Source organism: Microcaecilia unicolor, chromosome 1 (genome assembly GCF_901765095.1).
Source record: "Microcaecilia unicolor chromosome 1, aMicUni1.1, whole genome shotgun sequence".
Taxonomy (NCBI): domain Eukaryota; kingdom Metazoa; phylum Chordata; class Amphibia; order Gymnophiona; family Siphonopidae; genus Microcaecilia; species Microcaecilia unicolor.
Window position 1 is genome coordinate 589,720,728 of NC_044031.1, and position 27,725 is coordinate 589,748,452.

General features: G+C 41.5%; 1 protein-coding gene across 1 annotated transcript in view; it reads right to left on the reverse strand.

Moving 5' to 3' along the window:
• Positions 1-27,725, reverse strand: part of ADCY8 (adenylate cyclase 8) — a 578,382-nt gene that overhangs the window by 247,259 nt on the left and 303,398 nt on the right. Inside the window, exon 6 of the mRNA XM_030219235.1 lies at positions 6,446-6,604. Coding sequence (XP_030075095.1) covers positions 6,446-6,604 — 159 coding nt within the window. The remainder of the gene's footprint in view (positions 1-6,445; positions 6,605-27,725) is intronic.

The following is a 27,725-nucleotide window of genomic DNA, read 5'->3' on the forward strand; positions in this document are numbered from 1 at the left end:
ATATGTGGAGAGGATTTACACCTGTAAATACCGAATTTCTAAAATCAGGATTTATAGTGTGTACATATGTAAATTCCAGTACTTATGTGTACATCATGACTAGGGCTTCTAAATAAGGGCCATAGCATTCCTAACTCCTGCTAGCCTGAGGACTGGAAACTGGGTCCAAGAACAAGCAAGGTCTCCCGCATGGTAACATATAGGGGATAGTCCCATAACTAAGCACCACAATTTAGGTGCACATTTACACAGGCTGTGAGCCTATTTTATAAAAATGCTTACATATGTAAGTTTTTAAAAAATAGTATACTAGCGTAAGCGGGCATTGCTGTGTTTACATTTAGACATGTACATGAATGCCAGGACTATGGTTTATGGTTTAATAAACTTGATAGACCGCCTCTAGTACAGGACAGTGAGGTGGTTTACAGTTAAACATACAATTAAAACAGAAATAGAATAATAATAGGACATAAGAATAAGATTAAAGAGAAGAGTACTGTCAGGAATAGGCTAAACTAAAAACACTGAAAGCGCTGAACCACATATTATTGCAGCCAGTCAGAGTCGCACATGATGCCCAAATGCTAGATGAAAAAGATGTGTTTTAAGTGAGCATTTAAATCCTGGAAGAGACAGCTCAGTGAGACCTGAAAGAGGAAGAGAATTCCAGAAAAGGGGGCCAAGGCAACAGAAAGCACTTTGATGAGTAGAATCTAGTTAGGCACGTGAAGCAAGGGGGACAAAAAGTCAGTTGTCATGAACTGAACATAGGGACATGGAGAGTAATAAGTGAGGAAAGACAGCATGGCTGACCAGAATGTACGACCTTGTGGATCATAGTAAGGATTATGAACTAAATACAGTATTGTACGGGAAGCCAGTGGTGTTGTACTAAGAGTGGGGTAATTCGATCAAATCTAGTTGCGTGAGATAGAATTCTGAGATCTGTGTTCTGAATAGTTTGAATGCGCTTAACGGAATGTTGAGGTAGGTCAGTGGATAGTATTGCAATAATCGAACACTGAAATAACTAGAGCATAGAGGAGAGTCATTTGGGAAGAGGAGTTGAGATAAGAATGGATTATATGGAATTGACATAGAATGAAAAAGCAGGACCTGGCAAGATAGGAGATTTGGATTTTGAATAAGTCCTGGTCAAGGTAAATTCCTAAGTATTTAACTGAGGTCACCATGGTGACAGGAGTGCTGCCGATAAAGGGCTGAGAGGGAGGGCAAGGGGAATTGCTAGTCACCCACATGGCAACAGTTTTAGCTGGGTTAAGAAGAAGTTGATTGTTAGCGAGCCAGGAGGAAAAAGCAATGATGGGCACCAGAGATACTAGGATGTAGAAATTCAGTATATGCAATAAGCAATGCATCATTGGCACAGTAGTAGGCACTAATCTCATGTTCTTGGATTAGTGTGGTGAGTGGACTTAGAAAAATATTAAAGAAGAGGGGGGCCAGTACAGATCCCTGAGGGATACCACAGGAAAGTGAATAAGAGGAAGAAGGGGAGACAGGGGAAGAAGACAAAGAAACTGAGAAAGATCTGTCACATATGAATGAAACCATTGGACAGAATACCAATGGATTTAATCAAGCTAAGAGAAGAATGTGATTAATTAGATCAATGGTTGCAATGAGATCCAAGGAAATCATCAAGGCAATTTTCCCATCCTCTAGAGCTGAATGGAATTCACTAATGAGGGCAGTAACCACAGTTTCCATGCTATGTTTTGAGTGGAACCCAGAACAGTGAGGGAGAAGAATGTGAAGAGCGTCTAGATTCTGAGTTAGTTGCTCAAATACTATTCTGTCAATTTGAAGATATAGCAAAGGCTAGAAATTGGCTGGTAGTTTTAGATCAGAGAGGGATCCAGTGTCATTTTTTCAGTATTCATCATATTACAGCGTGTTTCCATAGGGAGGGGACTTCCTCTGTTGAAAGACTAGCATTGACTAAGACCATAGAAAGAGGAATGAGAGCATAAGATTGGATTTGGAAACAGGGAAAGAGATTAGGGTCAAGAGAGCACGTAGTAGTCCTGGTGGATGTGACCAGTTTAGAAAAGGTACAGAGAGATAGTAAATTAAAATAGGACCAAGAAGGGGTGCCAATGAAGAAGGACGTTGTTACCAGTGCTAAGGAAGTGACAGGTATAGAAGGGATAACAGGAGCAAGACTGACAGAGTGATCTATGGATAGTGGCTACTTCAGCACTACTCAAGTTTTACAACTAGGAAGTACCAAAGTATTAAGATGAAGCATAAAAGAAAGAATTTTAGATCCGGCTTCTAAAATTGCTGCTTTTATGGGGTAATATAAACTCTATTCCATGGGTAAACTCTGTTTTTCCCTCAGACAGGGTTTTTATAAAATTACCCCAGGGGTTATGCATATGTAAAATATGTAAGGAGAATCTTTGTGTCTACTTTGATGCGTTCAAAGTGTTGGCAACAGCTGCATCTGTTTCGTCCCTCTCCACATCCTTAACAAAGCTTGCCCACTTGTAGCAGTTCACAATGGTTGCCTAACATGATTCCAGGCTTCTTTCTGCATATGTACGGAATCCAACAGTGATAGATTACGAGCCAGTTCAACAGCACATTTATCCTTGCCAGTCTGGTCATACATAATGCTCATCAGATGACATAGCACAAGAGCCCGATATTGTTGTTTGAAATTGGCTATTATGCCCTGATCCATAGGTCGGATCAGAGAGGTAGTGTTTGGTGGCAGGAAGACCACCTTGACCTTAGACAGACTGACATCATCCCTATGTGCAGCACAATTATCACAAAGCAACAAAATCTAACGCTTTTGTGCCCACATTCTAGTGTCCAACTTCTTTAGCCACTGCTTCCAAATTTCCCCAGTCAGCCATGAATTTGCGTTAGCTTCGTATGACACAGGAAGTCGCTTAACTTTCTTAAAGCAACGGGGCTGTTTGCTCTTTCCAATGACGAGGGGTTCCAACTTCTCACTCCCATCCATATTGCAGCAAAGGAGGATCGTCAGCTGGTCCTTCAATGTTTTACCTCCAGTAGTTTTGGCATGTTTGAATGCAAGTATTCCATCAGGAATCGCTCACCAGTAGAGACCGTTTTTGTCAGCATTGAAAAATGTCACAAGGTGCAAACTCGTTCAAGATGGTAGGAAGAACTGAAACAACCCAATTTTCAGCACCAAAGTCATCAGCGTCTTGTTTCTCATCATGCTGTTTCTTGAATTTTATGCTGTTCCTCTCCTTCCATCTTTCCAACCATCCAACAGTGGTTTGAATTCAGTTAGTGCAAGACTTTCAGCTAGCTGGTTAGCTATCTCCTTAAGCAGTAGACCACTGACAGGAAACTGTCTGCTCCTGACTCGAGAAAACCACCAAAGAAGAGCATCTTCTACCTCCTCAGCTTTACCCGCCCGTTTTCGTTTCCGTTGTGGATTTGTATTGTTTTGCCAGTCTTCCAGAAGCTGGTCTTTCTGCTTCAAGATACGTGAAATTTAACTGGGATTGACACCATATTCTTTAGCAATAGATGCTTGACTTTCTTTCTTTTTTTAATTTTTTTAAGAACTTCTATTCGTTCAGCCAGTGTTAAAGTTTTACATTTCTGCCACGACAATGACCCCAGTGTATGCTCTAACAACATTCTTTCGCTTATTCTGCCTGTGGTAGTTAAATGGGTGGTAAATTTGAAGCCAATCGGCTTCCATATTCCATGCGTGTGCTTATGCGGAGTCTTTCCTGCAGAGGAGCGGTCTTGAACCATGCATATAAGCGAATCTTGCACTTATCAGTGGTGCGCTAAATCGAAGTTTGTCCCCATAGAAACTGATGGTGCCAAAAATGGGACCGAAGTACGGCATGCAGTTAAACAGATCATGTGCTTATCCGACGTGCACTTAAATGGACTGCAGTGTATATATTTTTTTCTCCTGTGCACATGAGAGGCTCTTGTTAGATTAACATGCTTATTTTCGAAAGAGAATGATGCCCATCTTTCAATACAAATCAGGAGTTGGGCGTTCTTCTTGCAAGGTCGTCCAAATCGGCATAATCGAAACCCGATTTTTTGACATCGTCGACTGCTTTCCGTCACGGGGATGACCAAAGTTCACGGGGGCATGTCGGCAAGGTAGCGAAGGTGGGACTGGGGCATGATTAGGAGATGGTCGTCCTCGGCCGATAATAGAAAAAAGAAGGGCGTTCCTGACGAGCACTTGGCCGACTTTACTTGGTCCATTTTTTTTCACGACCGAGCCTCAAAAAGGTGCCTGAACTGACCAGATGACCACCGGAGGGAATCAGGGATGACCTCCCCTTACTCCCCCAGTGGACACTAACCCCCTCCCACCACAAAAAACAAGTTTAAAAATACTTTTTTGCCAGCCTGTATGCCAGCCTCAAATGCCATACTCAGGTCCATCGCAGCAGTATACAGGTCCCTGGAACAGTTGTAGTGGGTGCAGTGTACTTCAGGCAGGTGGACCTGGGGGGGGAGGGTTGGGGAGCTCAGCACCCAAGGTAAAGGAGCTATGCACCTGAGAGCAATTTCTGAAGTCCACTGCAGTGCCCCCTAGGGTGCCCTGTTGGTGTCCTGGCATGTGAGGGGGACCAGTGCACTACAAATGCTGGCTCCTCCCATGACCAAAGTGCTTGGATTTGGACGAGTTTGAGATAGACATCTTTGGTTTCTATTATCACCGAAAAACGAGGATGACCATCTCGGTCGACCTAAATGTCAAGATTTGGGTGTCCCCGACCATATTATCGAAACGAAAGATGGACGTCCATCTTGTTTTGATAATACGCGTTGCCCCGCCCTTTCACGGCACCGTCCTTAGAGTTGGGCGCCCTTAGAGATGGTCGTCCCTGTTCGAAAATGCCCCTCCACATGTCTTTTTCAGTTTGATGCCAGTCAATTCAGAGGTTAAACTAACCAAATGACTTTGGGAATTGTACGAGTAGGGGCTGAGAATGCGTTTACTTTAATGAAAACTGAAAGAAGATATTCTCAGAAGAGGAGCTAGGGCAGAACATGGATTGAGTTGCGATGTATGCATGTATTCTATAAAATTATGCACATATGCATACCAGACATGTAAAGTTACAGGAATTCCAGAGCAGGTGTAAAGTCATTTTATTGCTGGTTTTCTGTGACTATTTCATAATGACACAAAGGTGCCTATGTTCTATTTGAAAATTATTCCCAAAATAGGCATCAACTTGGCCTTCATCCACATAGATAATGAGCTATAAAGTTACCACCATGTAGACATACTTATGCTTTGTCTATAAGGTGAATTTTACACAGCCTGGGTTTTACATACACAAAAACATTCTCAACTTGCTCGCCAAGTATGCTTTAGAAATGCTAGAATTGAAAAGCTAGGTTCAAAATGGCACTGGCCACCCCTAATGGTAGTCGCATGGTACTACTGCTAGGAGTCACTGGTGCCATTTTGAACTTGGTGACAGCAAGGGGCAGGAGAAACAGGGGATTGCTCTTGTCTCAAACCCATTTGACACCATATATCGCTTAAGGTAGGCTGGGGGGGTGAGGGAAAGCCTATAGGAATAGGGTCAGGGAGGGGGGTCTTGAGTGGGTGTTCTTTGGGGAATGGGTGGGTCTTAAGGGGGAAGCTCTTGAGGGGGTGGGAATTGTTCAGGGGAAGATCTTCAAGGAGAAATTGCTTCTGGTGGGGAGAGCTCTTTGAGGGAAGCTAACAAGGTGCTGTCCCGGAATGAAAAAATACCACCAGCTTTCTGTTGGTGGCATTTTTTCCAGGAATAACACAGCTTGCGGTGCTTTAGTGCAAGCCACATTATTATAGTTACACAGTAATGAGCTGTTTTGCATGCATTTGCATGCTTTGCCTCTCATTGCTATGTAAGCTGTGGTAATTTACACTAACATGCCCTTTAATATATATTAAGAGGCAAATAACATAGACTATGGCCATAACTCATCTTGATAACTATCCCTTTAATTATATAAGCCCTATAAAGAGCTGAAATGTACAAGAGATGATACTTTATTTCATGTTTTTCCTTGCAATTCATTATTAATGAAATCAGTTTGGATATATGGATTATTTTAGATATATTGCAGGTGTGAGGCTGGTAACACCCAGTAAAAGGCAGATCATTACACATTTCTACCAAATCATTAGGAAACATTTGTCTGACTGTTTCATAGGCTAAAATTTTCTCTGACCGAACTTGGGTTTCATTTACATTTGAATCTATGTTTATGAACTAGTTTTTGGAAAGTTCTCAAAATATTTTCATAGAATAAAGATAAATCGCTATTATTGCTGTGCAGGTTTCAGGTTTAGAGTCTCCTGGTAGTACAGTCTCTTTTGAAAGTTTATTCTTTGGAATATAAATCTCAGTGAGTTTTGTCCATCCCTAGTTGACATGACCATGAATTTGCTTACCCAGGAATTCCACCTGATTCCAACTTGTTTGCAATATCCACATCCCAAGACCAAACATCGAACTGCCATTTTCGCAGGCCCAGAACGCCACAAAGCACAGAGCCGGAATGTATTCCTATCCGCATATCGACATCATGCTTTGTTCTTGATCTAACATATCTGGCATAAGAGATTGAAACAGGAAAAGATATATGAAGTCAAGATCTGCAACATTATTCTTTGTCAAATAAAATATTTTCACTTAATTTTATCAATTTGACATAATGAAGTACAAATAGCCTTCTCAGAAACAAAGAAACTTCAGAAAACAAATTACATTGTAGCAGGAGCGTGCACAGAAAAAAAACATTTTCACTCATTTTAAAGCCATTTTCATTTTTTGTTTGAGTTTTGGAATTTTTCCAATGTCAGAAATTAAAGAGAGCCCACAGAAGGGCCCTTTTATTAATGCGTACCAAAAAGTGGAATGCCCTGGCATAGGCGTGTGTTTTGGACGTGTGCAGGTCACTTTTTCAGTGGGTCTGGAAAGAAAGGCATTGTACAAGAGTGAAACCAAACTGCACTTGCGTTTGGATACAGAAAGTGAAAGTGCCTTGTTGCTTTGTAGCTTTTACTATATGAGACGTGGGGTAAGGAATAATATATTGTAGAGGAATATATTCTAGTTATTCCCCAAGTTTTCCACGTCATCACTGTGACCCCTGACGCAGGTGCTAGTCACCGAAACACGGCCAGTGTCGGGTCTTTTTGTCAAGGCTCATTCATTAAAGAACAGTGTTCCATTTTTAAAGGCCCGTGGTGCTGTTTTTTTTTGTTTGGACTTTAGTTTGTACTTCGTTCCCTCTCTTTTGTTATAAATAAATAAATACATCAATTACTTGGCATATTGGACTCAATTCTATAAATGGCGTCCAAATTTGGGTGCTGATAAAAATTAGCACTATGCACTATTCTATAAACGCTGCTCAGATTTGGGGGCCATTTTTAGAATAGCGTTTGGTGACGGGATCTGAGCCCAAATTTTGGCACCATGATTTACACCAAGTAGAACATGGTGCAAATTCTTGCACCTAATTTATGTGCGGATATCCCTTATTCTATAAAACTGCACGTAAATTCCAGGAATATCCCTGATCTGCCCATGGCAACCTCCCCTCTTCAGATCTGCACATACATTTTATGCCCGGATCCAGATGCCTAAAGATGTGTGCGCAAATATCAATTCATGTCAAGCAGAGCCAATAATTGATTATTAGTGCTAAATTATTGGCTCTAATTGGCTTGTTAATCAATTATATTGCATGCACAAATTGGTTATGTGCCCATCTTTGTGTTTGTAATTTTCTGATTAGGATATTGCCATTAGCACATGAGCACTTATCGACACCTAGCTTGTAGGCACTGTGGGCCCGACTCTATACACAGCACCTAAAATTAACGTGCGTTAGGCAATTCTAAATACTGCGTGTAAATCTATGTGCAGTATTTAGAATTTGCTTAGGCGTAGTTCATATGTGTAAATCTACATGCATCCATTTACACCAACAAAAAGCTGGTGTAAACACCTGCATGTAGATTTACACGCACTGGCCCCGTATTTTATAACAATGTGCCTAGATTTTGGAACGCCTATGAAACATCCATTTCCTTGTCTCCTTTTCCCTGCGTTCATTTGAATTTAGGAACAGTACATTACAGAATACGCTTAGCAATGTATAAGCATAAATTCTAATTTTTGCCAATTAGTGCTCGTTATTGCTTGTTAAGAGCTGTTAACATGTAACAGCTTGAAGAAACAATTAATCTACATGCATAGCTATAGAATACGCTTAGATTTACGTGCAGAACCGCACATAACTCTAGAAGCGCTATGTAGAATCCAGGGATATGGGCTCACGTGCTACTCCTGTACTAGTCAGCGGATGGCAATGCCCATGGGCTAACCGATTAGCATAGTCTCCACCCCCAAACAGGCCCACAACACACACACATGCAAAAACTACTGTTGGACACCTGAGCATGACCTGTGGTAGTGTATTTTAACCTGCAGTAAGCACAGGTTACTGCAGCTTAGTAAAAGGGCCTCTAAGGGGCCCTTTTACTAAGCCATGTCAGTGTCTATGTGCACCCAATGAGCGCCAAAATGGAGTTACCATGTGACTTTTGTGGTAATTTCATTTTTGGTGCGCATCCGATATGCGCATCCAAAAGATAATATTTTCAGATGTGCTAATCGGACAGGCACCAAGTGCCATTTGACACACACATAGGTCATTTCCACCTGGTTACCACGTGTGACTTTACCTCTAGGTCAATGGCTGGCGGTAAGTTCTCAGACCCAAAATGGACACGCAGCTATTTTCATTTTGCCACACGTCCATTTTCGGCAAAAATTTTTAAAAGGCATTTTTTACAGGTACGCTGAAAAATGATTCTGCGCGCGCCCAAAACATGCGTCTACATTACCGCAGGCCATTTTTCAGTGCACCTTAGTAAAAGGACCCCTAAGTCTTTGAGATGCAAACTATCTTACATTCCCAATGTCATTCCATACGGAGATGGGACAAGGACGGGAAGGTGATAAATAGAAAGAAAAGATAAGAAAGTTCGGGTACGAGAAAAAAAAGGACTTGCCTTTGAAAGCTTGTGAAAAAAAAGTATTGTTAGTCCAATAAAAAAAGGTAAACGATATCACTTCCATTTTCTTTTTTGTTTTTTTTTCTATTTAATACCTTTAAAGTGGACTAACACAGCAATCACAGTACTTTATCCATCGATGTGAAGGGAACTCTGAGCAGGGATTCTAGAGGTAACCCAGCAAAATATAATAGAGCTAAAAGGAGGTGGGCAGGCACCCCTCTGCTAGGAGCAAAAATGCCAGCAAAGATGAAAAAGGAAGGACCAGTACAAAAGTGTTTTTCTGCTTTGTTTTGACTTCACATGTGACACTACTTCATTTACAGCTCAGGAACAATTTTGTGTTACTGGATTTAATGTACATTTTTTTTTACCATGGATATTTATGATAATTTGTATTAATAATCCTGATGCAGGTGCATAGCTGAAATCAGCTATATCAGGTTGCTTCAAATTTTTTTTATTGTTTTCACAATTAAAATAATGTTTAATAAAAGTTATAATAATTATTTTTTTTTTATTTATTGGCTTATCGACTCACTTGTGGGGACATATTTGCTGACTTATCCGATTTAACTATTGAGGAGGTCCACTGGCTTACTCTGTCTTCCCGTTCCTCCTATGCTGATAAGGAAAGGAGAACGGCTTTTGTCTCAGCCTGTATTGCGTGTTGCACATTGTAGGGAATCAAATTCAAAACATACGATGTTCTGTTTCAATAACAAATATTTGCAGCAAGAAGATACCCTAAGCCTGCCACTCCTAAACATTATAGAATGTCTGAGGGGTCCTTTTACTAAGCCATGGTAAGAAGTGGCCTGCAGTAGTTTAGGTGGGTGTAATGGACATGCGCTGGGCCAATTTTCACCGCATCTACAAAAAAAATGGCTTTTTTTTAATGGGATGGGAGAAGGGCCTGCGATAAGAATGAAACAAGTGTGCACCCAAAACCAGCCTGAGCCGTTAACGCCACTCATTGATCTACACTGGAACCAACGTGCATAAGAGGAAATAAATAAATGATTCATCAACGCGTTATGGGCGCATGTCAAATCTCAAACTACCACCAGGAGGGCGCGCTGGCCTGGAGGTAGTCGCAAGTAGGTACACGCTGCACATGCATAGAGCCCACCAAGGACTTAGTAAAATGGCCCTAGATTCTAACTCACATTTTAAAAATATTTGGGGGAAACAGTTAATCAAAATTTGATTCTATAGCTACATATAAAAAAAAAATCACGTTGTCCTGTCTTAATTAAATTCTCATCCTTTCTCTTGATGCTGAGAGCAACCCTCCAAGCTAGTTGCTAATTAGAGCTGCGTGAAAGCTTTTTGTCAGTAAATACACCAGACTTTTTAGTCTTGCAAAAAGCAAGTTGAAGGACATTTGTCCTTCAGCAGTTTGTGAGGTAAATGTACTAAGCAGAGCCGGTTTTTCTAAACGTATTATCATGTTAAGTAATGCCTGGCTTTTTTTCATAAATAATGCAGCACACTTTTTAAAATGTTTTAATGCAACACTTTTTGCATTTGCAAAAATCTGTGCACACTCTATGCAAAATAGATAATAAGCTGCATAATTATGCCAATCACCTCTACCTTGATAGAGACACATTTTCTGCTGTAATGGCTACACAGATGTGATATCCCAAAAAATTATCTCTGGAGGATTTAATATTTTGTGATAAACTAAAAAAAGGCCAGCCTGTTAGAGTGTATCTATCCAGGGCCGGTCTTAGCAAGTGCGGGGCCCTGTGCAGATCAATTTGGTGGGGCCCCATCCTAGCCCCGCCCTAGCCCTGCCCCGCCTTAGCCTCACCCCCACCCTTGCTCCACCCCATTGATAAGATTATTCAGTTTTTAGAAAAATTTTTATTTATGAAACTTCAAATAAAGACAAATGAAACTAAACTTGTACAGAAAAACTGATTGAAATAATGAGCACAATGCTATCATGAAACTCCCCCCCTCCCCAGAAATTATTCAGTTCAAGTCCACTACAATTAGGAGAATAAAGGAAAAATATTAAGAAAAGATCCAGTACTTTCAAATTCCCCTATTACTCTGTAACCCATCAAACCAGAGAGGCAACACAGAGATCCCCAACCCCAAGTAGCCAAAAAAGATGTAAGTGCATAGGTTCCCATTAAAGACAAAACCACAACACATTTACAGTACCAAATGTTTCCATAAATCAGCTATATTAGAGATAGACTTTTAATTAAATTTAGATATTAGATATGTATCATATGACAAAGAATAAAGTGGTTGCTCAAATCATATACTAACCACAATCGCTCAAATGCAAAACACTATGCACAAATTTGTGCAAAAACACACTCAGAACCTTACTGTACCATAAATATTACACTGGGCAGACCCTAATACACCAATATACCACCCATATGGAAAATGCAGACCGTTAACAATATGATGCAAAGGATCATAATATCACAATTCTCATGTAGAGCCACACCCTTTTAGGGTGGATAGTGTTCACAATGAGTTCCTTTTATTAACGACCATATGCCGATCCTTCAAGAGGTAGTGTGTCATGATTTAGGCTCTACACCCTTTCTGATGTTTTGTTGCCACCTTAGTAAGGCCTACACACAATCTCTACACTGCAAAACACTATACACAAACTTGTGCAAAAACACACTCATAACCTTACCAAACCATAACAGCACTAATTCCAAGGACAGGACGAGCTACAACCTTATGCGTGGAAAGGCAGAACTGTAATTACACCAGGCTCTAAAACACCAATACGCTACCTCGTGAAAAACAAAACAAAACAAAAAGGGCTGCAAATACTACACGCTAGCAGGATACTGCACCTTGATCACACATGAAAAACACATGACACAACAGATATGAAGGCAAAATACTGAACTGTGGAAAGTTACCTCAAGAAGTCAGACTCTGCATGCAGCAATACGAGAAAAATTGAAACTTACATGCAAAATATCACAGATGCACATTTCCAAAAGCTGACATATTCCAATTAATAAATTCTGAATAAAATAATTTTTTCTACCTTTGTTGTCTGATCATTTAGTTTTTCTATTCGTTTTGGTCCCAGTGTCTTCTACTACTACTACTATTACTATTTAACATTTCTATAGCGCTACTGTTTTATGCAGTGTCTTCTTTCCATTTGATATTTTTTCTCTCAACACGTCCCCATCCTCCTGTGTCCTTATGCGTCCTGTCTACCATCTGTAGCCCTGTCCCTATCCTTTCTCCAGTTTCAGCATCTGCCTTCAAAGTGTTCCAATCCAGCCTTTAAATTCAGCAATTTTCCCTCCATCCATATCCAGCATTTATCCTCACTCCCCTCCATCCATGTGCATCTACTTTCCTCCCCTCCCCTACATCCATGTCCAGCATTTCTCCTCTCTCCCTTCCCCTCCATCCATGTGCATCTCCTTCCTTTGTCTTTCCTTCCCTCCATTCCTGCCCAATATTTCTCCTCTCTTCCCTGCCCTCCACTCCATCTATGCCCAGATTTCTCCTCTCTTCCCTCCTCTCCATCCATGTGCATCTCCTTCCAGTCTTCCCTCCCCTCCATCCACCCATGTCCAGCAACCCTCCTCTCCCCCTGCCCTCCCCTCCATCCACCCATGTCCATCAACCCTCCTCTCCCCCTGCCATCCCCTCCATCCACCCATGTCCAGCAACCCTCTTCTCCCCTGCCCCCCCTCCAGCCATCCATACCCAGCTCTTGGGCAGCTTTCTCCCCCTCCCCCTTCAGGTCCTGTCTCTTCTGCCCACTCTCACCCATCCGTGTGGTCGCTCATTTTTAAAGTCCTGAGGCGTTCTCCCTCCGACACCAGCGATTCACATAGCCTGCCTTCTGCCAGTGTCAGAGCCTCTCCTCAGACGCGTCCCGCCTCATCTAATGCAACTTTCTGTCTTGCGCAGAGTGGGACGCGTCTGAGGGAGAGGCCCCGCCCCGACGCTGGCAGAAGGCTGGCTATGTGAATCGCCGGTGTCAGACTTGGAGGCAGAATGCCTCAGGGCTTTAAAAACGAGCGACCACGCGAATGGGTGAGAGCGGGGGGAAGGTGCAAGACTTGCACGGGAGGGGAGGAGGCAGAGAAAGGTATTGTCACTGCAGGTATTGAGGCAGACTTGAGGTGCGCCGCAAGGGGCACCCTTAAGCGAGAGGCCCTATGCGGCCGCCTCAGTCGCCTTGGCCTAAGACTGGCCCTCGATCTATCTATCTATCAATCAAAAAATCAGTAAGTAAGGTTAATTTGGCTACAAACACTACTTCTACTACTTATCATTTCTATAGTGCTACTAGACGTACACAGCACTGTACGCAATGGACTAGATTCTATATATCACGCCTAAAAATTCAACGCTGAAATTAAATCATACCTTAGTTTAGGCGTACTTTACAGAATATGCCTAAATTTCCACACAGATTATAGAATGTGCTGAGCGCTGGTCTGTGCGACTACATTTGGTCATGGGCAGTTACACCAAGTAAAACCTGGTGTAAAAGCCAATACCTAAATTAGGCGTGGGCTGCGTGTATTCTATAACAACATGCATACATTTTAGAAACGCCCAAGGCCCGCCCATTCCAGGCCTATTACCACACCCCCTTTCAACTATACAACTTAGAATTTACGCGCAGTATGTTGTAGAATATGCTTAGAGAGTTCTGCCTGTAAATTTTAAGTAATGAAAATTAGTATCAATAATTGCTTAATTGGCAATTTTCAGTGCTCATTGGCTTCTTAATCAATTAGATTATGTGCACTGTTATGGAATACGCTTCAATTTCCAAATGGAAATCTCGGCATGATATATAGAATCTGGGGGATTATGGGGTTAATTCTATAATCTGTGCCTAAATAAAATCAGAGTGAAAAAAAATGCTTAAGCGCTATTCTATAAGCCACACCTAAAGTTAGGTGCGGTATATAGAATAGTGCTTAAATGCAGGAGTCATGTGTTAATTTAGGTACATCCATTTGCACCAATGAAAATATGGTGCAAATGCCAACACCTATATTTATGCACAGAACCCCACATTCTATTCTATAAGTGTACATGTAACTGGAATCCACTCCCACACTCCACCCCGAAATGCCCACGACCCTCCAATTTCCGTGCCCCCTTTTCCATGATCATGCACCTAAATTTTCGATAATTGAGTTCAATTAGCGCCAATAATTGCTTATTTTTTTATTTTGTATTTATGAAATTTTAACAACTTAAATCGAAGCAATTTCACTTGTACAGAAAAGTGCATCTAAATAACATAAACTCTTACAAAGTAATCCTCAAAAAAGAAGAAGAAGAAAATATAATTACACTCAAGTTCACAATACTGGATCCAAGACTTAATACAAAGGGAAATATAAGAAAGACAATTTTAAGGAATATTATACCTGAAGTTCATGGGCTAGATATCTACTTTATGAAGAGCCTAATCATTCTCCTGATAATCTCTTAGATACCAAAAATGTTGACAAGTGAGATGATTCCCATCATATTGCTACCATCCCCAGTCAATTCTTTCCCATCTCCTCACCATTCCCACAGTTTTCTTTCCCATCCCCATTTCTGCATTTAAAAGATTTATAAATTCAAATAAAACATAAAATGCATCCTATACATTATTAAAATTTAATCCAAAAGTATAGGCATTACCTAGGGGTCCTTTTACAAAGGTGCGCTAACATTTTTAGTGTGCGCTAAAAATAAGCATGCTCTAAATGCTAGAGACACCCATATATTCCTATGGGCATCTCTAGTGTTTAGTGCATGCTCATCATTAGCACGAAAATAGTAGCGCGCCTGTGTAAAAGACCCTGTTAGTTAAGCACACAAGAAAACATATCTTTTTTTCAATTTTTTTTTTTTAGCCAAGGTGATGGTGTTTCAAGTTTCTGAACTAAGGTGTACATGAAGACATAATCTGGTTAATCAATGAGGGCAGTAGATTACTTGTGTCCAGCGTAGTACTTCCCGATATCCTTATAAAGGGAACTATAAACTCAGAAAGTATATATTTTGGGGAGAAAAAAACCTCTGAAACCTTAACACCTTACTGAAAGCATGCTTTTCAATTTTTGTTTGCCTGTTACAGGTCAATTTTTTATTTCATCAGTCTTTAAAAAATGCCCTTATTTTTTCTGTGACTTTACAAAAAACTAAGGGCTCCTTTTACAATGCCTCAGTAGTGATTCCTGGTGCGGCACGTGCATCGAAGCCCATTCAATTCCTATGGGCTTCGTCACATTTGGCACTCAGAAATCACAACCGCAGCTTAAGGGCCCAATTCTATCTATGGTGCCTAAAATTAATGCACATTAGGCAATTACACCTACACGTATTCTAAATACTGCGTGTAAATATACGCACAGTGTTTAGAATATGCTTAGGCATAGTTCATGAGACTAAATCTAGGCACATCCATTTATGCCAACAAAAAGCTGGTGTAAATCCCTGAGCGTAGATGTAAATGCACTGGCCCATATTTTATAACAATGCGCATAGATTTTGGAACGCCCCTAGGTATACCCCTTTTTGCCTATGCACATTACAATTTAGGCACAATACAATACAGAATACGCTTAGAAATGTACATGCGTAAATTCTATTATTTTCCAATTAGTGCTTGTTATTGCTTGTTAAGAGCTGTTAGCAATGCTTAACAGCTTGTTAAAACAATGTACGTGTGTAATTATAGAATACACCTAGATTTACATGTGGAACTGCATGGAAGGTTAAAGAGGTTAGGGCTCTTCAGCTTAGAAAAGAGATGGATGAGGGAAGACATGATTGAGGTCTACAAAATCCAGAGTGGTGTAGAACGAGTAGAAGTAAATCGATTTTTTACTCGTTCCAAAAGTACAAAGACTAGGGGACCCTCGAGGAAGTTACATGGAAATACCTTTAAAACAAATAGGAGGAAATCTTTTTTCACTCCACGAATAGTTAAGCTCTGGAACTCTTTGCCAGAGGAGGTGGTAATGGCGGTTAGCGTATCTGGGTTTAAAAAAGGTTTGAACAAATTCCTGGAGGAACGGTCCATAGTCTGCTATTGAGACAGACATGGGAAGCAACTGCTTGCCCTGGGATTTGTAGTATGGAGTGTTGCCACGATTTGGGTTTCTGCCAGGTACTTGTGACCTGGCTTGGCCACTGTTTGGAAAACAGAATAGTGGGCTAGGTGGACCGTTAGTCTGACCTAGTATGGTTACTCTTATGTTCTTATGAGCTCTAGGTGCACTGTATAGAATCTGGGGGTAAGTGACTGAAACTTTGAACAAATGCACTCTCTTTGTGTTCCTTATTGTACTACAAATATTGGAGAAATTGAAGCAGGAACAAAAGCAAAATGCTGAGAATGTGGCAGCAGTGGCAGAAAATTCAAAAACACTAGTGTGCGTTGTAACGGCACATACAAATGTTTTTGAATTTTCTGCTGCTATTCCAACTTTCTCAGCATTTTGCTTTTATTGCTGCTTCAATATGTTCCAATATTTCTTGTATAATAGAGAACAGAAAGAGAGTACGTTTGTTCAAATTTTAAGTCACTTAGGGGTCCTTTTATGAAGGGCAAAAGGGGGCCTGCGCTGGCATCGGCATGTGTTTTTGACGTGCGCCGAGGCCCCCTTTTACCACAGTGGGTAAAAAACACAGGATTCCCCTTTTCTTAAAGAAATGGCCATTTTTGGGGGGAGCACTTACCGCCACTCATTGAGGTTGCGGTAAGGGCTCCCATGCTAACCTGGCGATAACCAGGCAGCGTGCGGCACTGCTAGGTTACCTCCGGGTGAAAGATTTTTGCAGCACCGGAAATAGCTCGTGCTGGCAGAGGTAACTACCGCCGGGCTGCTGTGGTAGCCTGGCAGTACTTCCCTTTTAGCTAGCGGCAAGCTTGCATTGGGCTTACCTCCGCTTCATAAAAGGGCCCCTTAGGGCCCTAGCGGTTCTGGTGCAGCAAATGTGATGAATTAAATGGGCTTCATCGCATTTGCTGCATCGGAATTGTGAGTGCGGCTTTGTAAAAGAAGCCCTAAGTTTTTTTGTAAAGTCACAGAAAAATATGGGAGTTTTTTTTTTTTTTTTTAAAAGGTGGAGGAGTGGCCTAGTGGTTAGGGTGGTGGACTTTGGTCCTGGGGAATTGAGGAACTCAGTTCAATTCCCACTTCAGACACAGGCAGCTCCTTGTGACTCTGGGCAAGTCACTTAACCCTCCATTGCCCCATGTAAGCCGCATTGAGCCTGCCATGTGTGGGAAAGCGCGGGGTACAAATGTAACAAAAATAAAATAAAGACAGATGAAAGAAAAATTGACCTGTAACAAGCAAGCAAAAATTGGAAAGCATGTTTTCAGTAAAGTCTTAAGGTCTCTGAGGTCTTTTTCTCCTAAAAATATATGCTTTCTGCAGTGTCTGGCGGTAATCAGCTGCCTGGTTACCGCTAAGTTAGCTCAGGAGCCCTTACCACCACCTCAATGGATGGTGGTAAGTGCTCCACCCCCCTCCTCCCCGCAAAGGCCGCATAGGAAGTGGTTCACGTACCGCACGTCTATTTCTTTTTGAGAAAAGCGACAGCCTTTTACCCACTGTGGTAAAAGGGGGCCTCAGTTCACGTCAAAAACATGCACTGACGCTAGTGCAGGCCCCCTTTTACCGCAGCTTAGTAAAAGGACCCCCATAGTGCATGTGATTTCTTTAACACAAAGTATTAAGGAAGGCTCTCCACAGAGTGGATGAACACAAAATCCCATGGGATACAGATACAGAAAGGCAAAGTGGGAAGTAGACCAATGACTTCAGGATGCCAAGACTAAAGTGATATAAAGTAGAATAAACTTTATTGTAGACTCGACACAGGCCTGCCTCAGGAGTCTAAAAACACATTTAAAAGAAGAAATTTTATAAAATAAATATGACATAAATACATTAAAAATATTAATGACATAAATGCAGAAATGAACAGCATAAATGAAAATAAGATACATTAAATCACAGGATTTGCAAACGTATAATTCACCTACATTTATATTTAAGAGACTTACATAAAAAAATATAAACAAATTTTCAAACGTATAATTCATCATCCTTAAGTCCACCAATTTCTTTAACACACACACAAAAAAAGGTAAATCATGAGTATCACTTTTGAGCTAAAACCACAATTACATTGCAGCAAGCAGAATATCAAATGAATAAATGGAATGGAATGTGAGTACTCCATTAGGCATTCTGCTTCTCTCGGCACAATTAGGGCAGGAAGCAATAGTTGAAGTTCATGTGGGATGGAGCAGCAAGATTTATTCTCAAATGATGTGTAAGCTACAGCTATATGCTGCCCTGATGTATCATGCATTAAGATTTTTTATAAGGAGTCCTAGCTCATGTAAATGAGTCAAGGGAGTATAGAGTGAAATAAAACGTCAAAGTAATAGGTATCTAGACCTTTTGTTTCAGCCTGATGTGAGGAAATGGTGCAGGCTGTGTCTGGACAGAAAGCTCTTGAAAAAAAAAAAGAGAGACAGTTGACCAGATTAGGAATCTTCTGACGCACATCCATACAAGGGGTGTCTCATCTAAACCGTGCAAGCAACTGCAGCAGAAGTATACACTGAAAAGTAGAACCACAGATCAAAGTCTGAAAGCATTCACAGTTGCTAAGACACCACACAGAGTAAAGACCAGAGAATATGTCAAAAGCAGAGAGTGTTTCTAACAGTTTAATGAGCGAAACAGTAGCACAAAGGTGGCTGGAATCGGAAAGGGCACTGACAACCCCAAAGGCATTCCACATCAGAGAAGCTCATCGCTTGTATGTAACCCCACAAGGGCAATCAGTGTCCTCCTCTGCTCCAAATGCCTTTGCTGTTAGTTTCCAACATGAAATGAATTTTGTATTTGCAGCATTTGCTCTCGTATTTACTTTGGCTTTCAAGAACTCGTTTATTAAAGTGGTTTGCCAGTGTTTTCCTCTACTCCCCCCTCCTCCCACCCCCAAAAATTGTTTTCTTCCATTAATCTGGAGCTCTGGGAAACTCGTGCACCGCTCGAAACTCGGGAAACTCGCGCACCGCTCGCTGCCGAAGGAGAGACTCCTCTCGTCTTGTCGGCAGCTTTTATGTAGTGCAGAGGGGTTCCTCCCTCCTCCGGCCTCCCCACCAATGTCACTCAGGCAGTGGGGAAGCTGGAAGAGAAGGGAAGCTCGGCCAGGGTGCTGCCGTGTGGCAGCCGCCATGTTACGTGCGGCTGCTCAGCAGGCACCTTGCTGGCCTTCTCTTAAGGTGGTTTGCCAGTGTTTTCCTCTACTCCCCCCTCCTCCCACCCCCAAAAATTGTTTTCTTCCATTAATCTGGAGCTCAGATTTTTGCACCAAAACCACATTGTTGCAAATCTTTAATAAATGAGCCCACTAGCACATGTCTTTTTTTGCTGCAGGAATGTCATAGAAACAGAGAAACATGATGGCAGATAAGGGCCAAATGGTAAATCCAGCCTGTTCTTCCTCAGTAACCACTAAGTCCTCCTTAATTAATTCTATGACTTCTCGATACCCCTGATGCAGCCATGAGGTGAAACATGACCATGCTGGTTTTTTTTTTTTATTTTCAAATTGTTAGTTTTATTATCTTTTTTTTAAGTAGTATGTAAACTATTTTTTTTAAAAGGAAGCTGGTTTAATATGCAAACATGTCCTTTCCTCCAGTTGGCTTACGTGGTCAGGTTTTTGTACAGTGCAGCCTGACATTGAAAGGAACTTGGTGTCCCTGTGTTCTGGCATGAAAACTTTACTTTCCTCAAGCTAATGAATTACTCCAGCTTTCCTTTAGTACAGGTAGTTTTAGAGTTGTATTTTATTTGTAGGCTAGAACGTTTGGAGTTGAGCTCTCCTGTCCTAATTATTTTATTTTATTTTACTTTTTATAACTCATCTTTATTGAGTATACATAATACTAACAGAGTGCAATACATAAGTAACAGGCACCCAACTTTCAGAAAATAAACACCCACCTACAACCCCCTTTCTGTGCCGTTTGGCTACCCTTTTAGCCTTGTGTTTTTTGCTACTAATAAAGCTGCCTCAGTTCATCTCCACTTGTGGTCCAGTCCAGTTCTTGGGAGTACTCTTAGTTCTGAGGGGACTCGGTCTACCCAGAGGTTGTTGAGTGATTCTCACACGGCCACCTCTGGGCCAAGGACTCACAAACATCACCGCAGGCAACAGCTATAATGGAAAATCACTACCCCAAAGGTGACAAGCATGATCATGTAAGGGAAGAACATAGGATTTCTTTAAATGTAATACAAACCCAGAAAAAAAATTCCCCCAGAGCACCCAGCACCCAAGGTAAAGAAATCAACGTCTCTGATAAAGTAAACAATACATCGTCCAGGTAGGCCAGAACTTTTAGCTTCCCAGTACCCAAGCAAAGACCAGTTATATCAGAATCTAATCTCAATGTTTGTAAAAGCGGCTCCAGATATATTGCAAAAAACAGAGGAGAGAGAGAACATCCCTGACGGATGCCTCTCTCAATGACAAAATGATCTGTACAAACACTGTTCACCAAAACAGATGCCATGGGGCCCTCATAAAGTAGCTGAATAGCATCATAAAACCAGCCCGAAATAATGATATAACGCAAAACAGGGAAAAGATAAGACCATCGGACCTGGTCGAAGACCTTTTTGGCATCTATGCCCACCAAAAGACAAGGGACCCATTCCAACTGTGCCCCAGCCATAGCTAGTAAAACTTTCCTCACATTAATGACCGAGTATCACCCCCTAATAAAGCCCACCTCATGATCCCCTATTATGCTCAGAAGTAAAGCCTCCAACCTATTACCAAGGATGCATGCTAAGATTTTAATGTCTACATTTAGTAAGGAAATGGGCCGGTAGTAGTAACACTTACTTAGTCTTTGGTTTACCAGGTTTTGGTATTAAAGAAATCAATGCTATATTCAAGTGTGCCAGAAAACTCCCACCCTCAACGCTCTCCAAGAAATAAGAATGCAACGGGTCAATCAGTTGGGGGGCCAGCAATCTGTAAAACTCTGCTGAAAAGCCATCCAGTCCAGGGGCCGAATGACACTTCAATTGTTTAATATAGACTTGAATTTCTTTGGCCTGTAGGGGAGCCCGTAAACTGGCTTGCTGTTCAGGGGACAAGCAAGGTAATCCGGAATCTGCTAGGTAATTTCCCAATTGAGCACCATCAGGCTCCTCAGGAGCAGTGTAAAATGCTTGAAAATAGTGATAGAAACACTGTGCTATATCTTTTGACCATATATACACTTTGCCCGATGCATCCTGCAGGGAGGGTATATAACAGGATTCATAATGCTGCTTTACAAGTTGGGCCAATAACCTCCCAGGTCTATTCCCAAACTTGAAAAAGGAAACGTTCCAATAAATTAACATTCTCCTTCTCCTCTCATGAACAAGTGAGTTAAACGCTGCCTGTGTTGCTAAATATGCCTCTCCTGAGGACTGTATGGGCCCACTGATATATGCTCTCTTTTTTTTAATTGATAAAGTTTAACAATTATATCTAAGCAATTTCACTTGTACAGAAAAGTGTTACAAAAAAGTATCAAACCGTCCAAAAAGAAATTCCAAAACGAAATTAAACACTCAAGTCCACAATATAAGTATCCAAGACTTAATGGGAGGATTGGAAATTATGTACCCCAGGTCCTCCAGCTAGATACTAACTAAATGAAGAGCTCAACTCAGTCTCCTGAAACTCTCTTGGTTGCCAAAAAGGTTGATAGGTGAGAAGGTTCAAAGAAAACATATTTAACAGCATTGTGTCTGATAATACATTTACATGGATATCTTAGGAACAAAGTTCCCCCTATTTGAAGAACACCAGGTTTCATTGACAGAAACTGCTTACGTTGGCGTTGGGTATCTCTTGATACATCAGGAAAGATTTGGATCCTAAAACCTAGAAACAATTCAAAACATTCTCAATAACCATTATTTATCAGGAAATAATGCCACCAAAGCAACCAAGGTCGCTGCGGTGCCTACTTCTGAGTCCAAAGTGTTCAATATAGCGGAAACATCCAAAGAGACTTGAGATATATGCTTTCTTCACTACAGTTAACTTTTTCTCTAAATGTAAAACCCCTGCACTGTACGTTTGTTACGTGCAGCCACGTGGAGGGGCATAATCGAACGTCGCCAGCCATCTTTTTTTTCGATAATACGGTTTAGCCCGGCCAAATGCCAGAGTTCGCCAGGTTTGAGATGGCTGGTTTTGTTTTTCAGCGATAATGGAAAAAAAATGCCAGTCATCTCCAACCCGGCGACATCCAAGGCATTTGGTTGTGGGAGGAGCCAGCATTTGTAGTGCATTGGTCCCTCTCACATGCCAGGACACCAACTGGTCACCCTAGGGGTCAGAGCGGTGGACTTCAGAAAAAGCTCCCACATGCATAGCTCCCTTACTTTAGTTGCTGAGCCCCCCCAACCCCACTATTCACAAAGGTACAACACTACTGTAGCTCTTAGGGGTGAAGGGGGCACCTACATGTGGGTAAAATGGGTTTTGGAGGGCTCCCATTTACCAGCACAAGTGTTACAGGTAGGGAGGGGATGGGCCTGGGTCCACCTGCCTGAAGTGCACTGCGGTACCCACTAAAAGTGCTCCAGGGACTTACATACACGCAGGCCTCTAGGACTTGTTGCTGCTGTATAACCTTGGCACACCAGTTCACACCTGAAGACTAATCTCTTTGAAAAAGTCCTTTATTTGAATAAGCATGTTTACTCACAGTTAACTGCAGATCAGAGGTTGTGCCCCACTGGCAAAGAGTCTCCTTGGTACTGAGATTAGCAGTAGGTCAGAGCTGGCAGAATGGTGTATAATGCCCTCTTTCAGCCACATTCAAGGTAATAACTAAGGTCTCTAACGTGGGTAACACATGAAAGGGATCTAAAACTGGCTTACAAAAATGGCCACTACCTCATGGACTACCGGAAACAAAACAGGGCACACTCTGACCCAGTTAGCAGGGGGAAAAGCACAATGGGAGTAGAGCCCACTACCCTACACCCACCACAATGCATTGCTGTGGTCTCCTTGTGGGCAGTATCTTCCAGGGCGGAAACCTGTGACTCGAGTTTCGTTGTACGCTTTTGCATTTCTATCAGCAATTTTTTTAAGTTTCCAATTTGACTTGATAAAGTCGTGAATCTTGGCCCCAATGCGCCCATTACCGCTGTGAGGGGCCCTTTTATTAAGACGTGCTGAAAAACGGCTTGCGGTAGTGTAGACGCATGATTTGGGTGCACGCAGAATCATTTTTTCAGCGCTCCTATGCCTTTTTTTAAATTTTTGACAAAAATGGACGTGTGGCAAAATAAAAATTGCTGTGCGTCCATTTTGGGTCTGAGACCTTCCTGCCAGCCATTGACCTAGTGGTAAGGTCTCACGCAGTAACCGGGTGGTAATGGTCTATGCACGTAAAATGCCGATTATCGCTCGATTACCGTCCACACACCAGAAAATAAAAATATTTTCCAGCGCGTTGGGTGCACGTAGACGCCTACGCGGCTTAGTAAAAGGGTACTTAGTTATGTTAGCCAGTGTGTCCTCTACTATCTCTGACACTGCTGCCATGAGCAGCATCACCATCTAGACATCAGAGTGGCGCACCCCATCTCTGGGCTTTCTTCCTGCTTTCACTGACATTTCGTCTGTCTCACACTGCAGGAGTTTGTTCATGCAACTATCCCAGACCAAAGTCTCAAGATTGCTGTGAGTTGTGATCACAACTGGGTGAGTTATATAGAATATTAAGAGGCCAGGGCACAGGAGCTAGAGAGTGACGCATCCTCCCACTACCACAGCATCACTCGACCCTTCCCCCCCCCCCCCCCCCCCGGTATGTTAACTTTTTAAGAATCTTCACTGTCTATTGGTTCTTATATTATTTTTGTTACAGCCCACCCTCAGTTCATATCTGGTAGAAAGGGTATGGAATATACTAGAACTTGTTCAATGCATTTTAGTAATTTCGCTTTCTTGCATTATTTGTTCAATGTTATGAAAACCATTCTGTACAAAACAAAAAAAATACTGTTCCTTTTCTCTATATAAAATAAAATAAGTTCAATCCAATCTAATTAAAAACAGAATAATTATGAGAGGTAGGTATTACCCATAGTTGAGGATCTGACTTTAATAGTGTATAGGAAAATACACTCTGATCCTGTTATGATGTTTTGATTAATCTTATGCAATATAGGTTTTTGGCATACAAGCAGTGGTGTGCTGGAGCAGGCTCTCACAGGCTCGCAAGAGCGGGTTGTTAAGTTTTTAAGAATTTTGGGAGCCGGTTGTTAAAGTAGGGCCCTCCATAGTAACATAGTAGATGACGGCAGAAAAAGACCTGCACGGTCCATCCAGTCTGCCCAACAAGACAAACATATGTGAATACCTTACCCTGATTTGTACCTGCCTTTTTCAGGGCACAGACCTTACAAGTCTGCCCAGCAGTATTTCCCGCTTCCCAACCACCAGTCCTGCCTCCCATCACTGGCTCTGGCACAGACCGTATAAGTCTGCCCTCCACTATCCTCGCTTCCCAACCACCAACCTCTCTTCCCCCACCTGCTCCGCCACCCAATTTTGGCTAAGCTTCTGAGGATCCATTCCTACTGCACAGGATTCCTTTATGCATATCCCACGCATGTTTGAATTCCGTTACCGTTTTCATCTCCACCACCTCCATGGCTACTTTAACAACTGGCTCCCAAAATGTGGGCTTGGGCCCCCTGCTGAATTATCTTTTACTTTGCTGGTGGGGATGCTGAGCCCTGCCAAGCCAAGTAAATAGACTGCTGTTGCTCTCCGCTCCTTGTTTCCAGCTCTGAGCAGCAGGATGGGACTTCTCCAGCATGTAAGAGAAGTTTCAGCATGCTGCTCAGAGCAAAACGTTGGGAGTGGTGGCAGTCCATTTATTGGCTGCCAGCAAAGGTATGCCTACTGTGCCCGCACGAAGGGAGGGAGGAGAGAGAGGCAAGTGTTGCTCCCCCCCCCCCTCCAGCCACCCCTGGCCCTTCCAACTGCAGAGCTGGCTACGTCCCAGAGAAAGAGCCTGTTGTTAAAAATTTACCAGCACACCCCTGCATACAAGACATGAAATTATCCATCTTCCTCCTTCATATTAAAGAGAAATTGGGTATGTATTACATTTTGGGGAAGAAATAAAACACAGGAGACATAAGAAAAGAGATAAAGCAGCCAGCCAAGCAAGCTACATTACGATACACTTCGGGGAATCTCAAACACAGCCTCAGAGTCAAGAACACTAATATTCATAAAAGCATCATACACTGTAAAGGGGAACATAAATCAATATTGTCAAGGATAAAGCTGTCATGGTTGAGAAATGATTGTGTTCTGTATACTATATAAAATATAAAGACAAATGCAATGCAGTATGATGCTATTCAAAACATTTGGCTGGATGGCTCTCAAACTAGAACAGAGTTGTATAATGCCAAGTCTGCTTTACAAAGCACCCACATTGGACTAGATTCTAGAAATAGCCACCCAAATTTGTGTGTTGAAAAACAAATGAGCATTATTCTATAAATGGTGCTCCAGGTTGGGTGCCGTTTATAGAAAAAGCGTAGCACCAGGATCCACACCCAACTTTTGGCATGAGGATTTACACCAACTGAATCCTGGTGTAAATCCCTGCACATAAATTAGGCGCGGATCCCCTCACTTCTATATGATACTGTGCATATGTCCTGTGAACGCCTTGACCTGCCCTTGCTCCACCCTTGGCCAAGCCCTCTTTTCAGCTGTACGCTACAAGATTTACATGCGCATCTTTATAAAATAGCACTTAGCAAGATGCACATGCAAATCTACATTGTTACCAATAATTAATTGTTAGCGCTCAATTATTGTGCCAACTGGCTTGTTACTTAATTAAATTGCACTTGCAAATTGGGCAAATTGTAAGTTTAATACAAGTTTATTTATTTCAAAAAATCTCTTCAGTAATGATAAAGCAAACTAATCGTATCAAAAATATGAAACATACAACACAACACTCATTCCCCACATATATATAACATCATTAAGAAAACATTTCCAACCCCCAGCAGTCAGTCCACTGTGAAAATGATGGTAAACCAACTAGCACACTACAAGTGTTCAAAACAGTCCAGATTGGTCAGTTTCTTCCCATCAGTTGAAAGAAACAATCTTCACACATAGATATCGTTCAAGACTCCTCAGTCCATTTCTAAAAATGCAGACATCTTATTGGTGATGTGGTATATTGATGTATGCTGGTTCAATATCACATGGCAGAGTTATAAAGATCTTACATTCTCTACTGGACACTCAGCAAAGACCTGTTAAGGTACCTAGAGATTATTTATATAATAAAATGACTATTGCTTTGAAATAAATGTTTTTCATGGGGGGCTTTTTGTTGTCATTTTTATAAAGTGAAACTGATGATGTTATTATCAATGTAAGAACTTTCTTTATAACTGTTTGCATTTTTAGAAAGCTCATGATTGAAAAATGTTGTTAACATTTCTCAAGTTTTCATGCAAAATGGTTACATGAGAATTTATCAGTAAGCCAACTTCTATGACTTTCCAACTATATTGTTCAGTAGGAGCATGTAAAATACATGTCCATGATACGATGGTCTGTTTTATGGCAAGAGAATATCTGCATTATCTTCTTAAATGAGCTTACACTTATACTAGGTGACAGGTGATTCATATCTGTTGCAACTTTGTAGCAGTGATTCATTTAGTCTGGAAGAGTATTTTATGCCATTAGCAGACATTAAGTTTGCATCCTGAGTTTCAGACTCAGCTTAGATTTGCCTTTACAGTAGACATGGCAGAAACCTCAGATATCTGATTGTACATATAGGGGTGAATTCTATATATAGCGCTGAAAAAAAATCACTATTCTATAAGCTGCACTTACAGTTAGGCATGGTTTATAGAATAGCACTTACATCCAGAAATTGCACTTAAATTTCGGCGCTGACACTTGCACCAACTGAAACATGATGTAAATATAAGCGCCTAAATTGGGAGGGCCCCCTTATTCTATAACAACATGTGTAAATGGTAAGAATGCCCCTGTTTGGCCCATGACCTTCCCATTTCTGTACTCCTTTTTTTACTTGCATGTAAAATTTAGCCAAGGATCCCACGTCTACATTTATGTGTGAAAATTCCAATTAAATCTAATTAGTGCCAATAATTGCTTGTTAAAAGGCCAATTATTGGCACGCATGTTATTCAATTAAATTACATGCGTAAATTGGGTGAATGCCCATATTTGCGTGTGCAAATGTTGGCTACTTTTATAAAATTAGGAGGTTAACATTTGCTTCTGATTGGTCAGAGATGGTAGCAGGTCCTCCAAGGCATTCACCATATGAACAGTGCAAGTTGTGTCACATTTGTGGGCATGACATGTGCCTATAATAGAGCTATATGACTTCAGTGTTCAACATATGAAACTACAGGGCTGATATATCATTTAGGGGGGGGGGGGAGTTATCAACATCAGATACCGTTAAGAGAAATTATCTCTCCACAAGTCATGTTATTTTAGCACAGGGCTC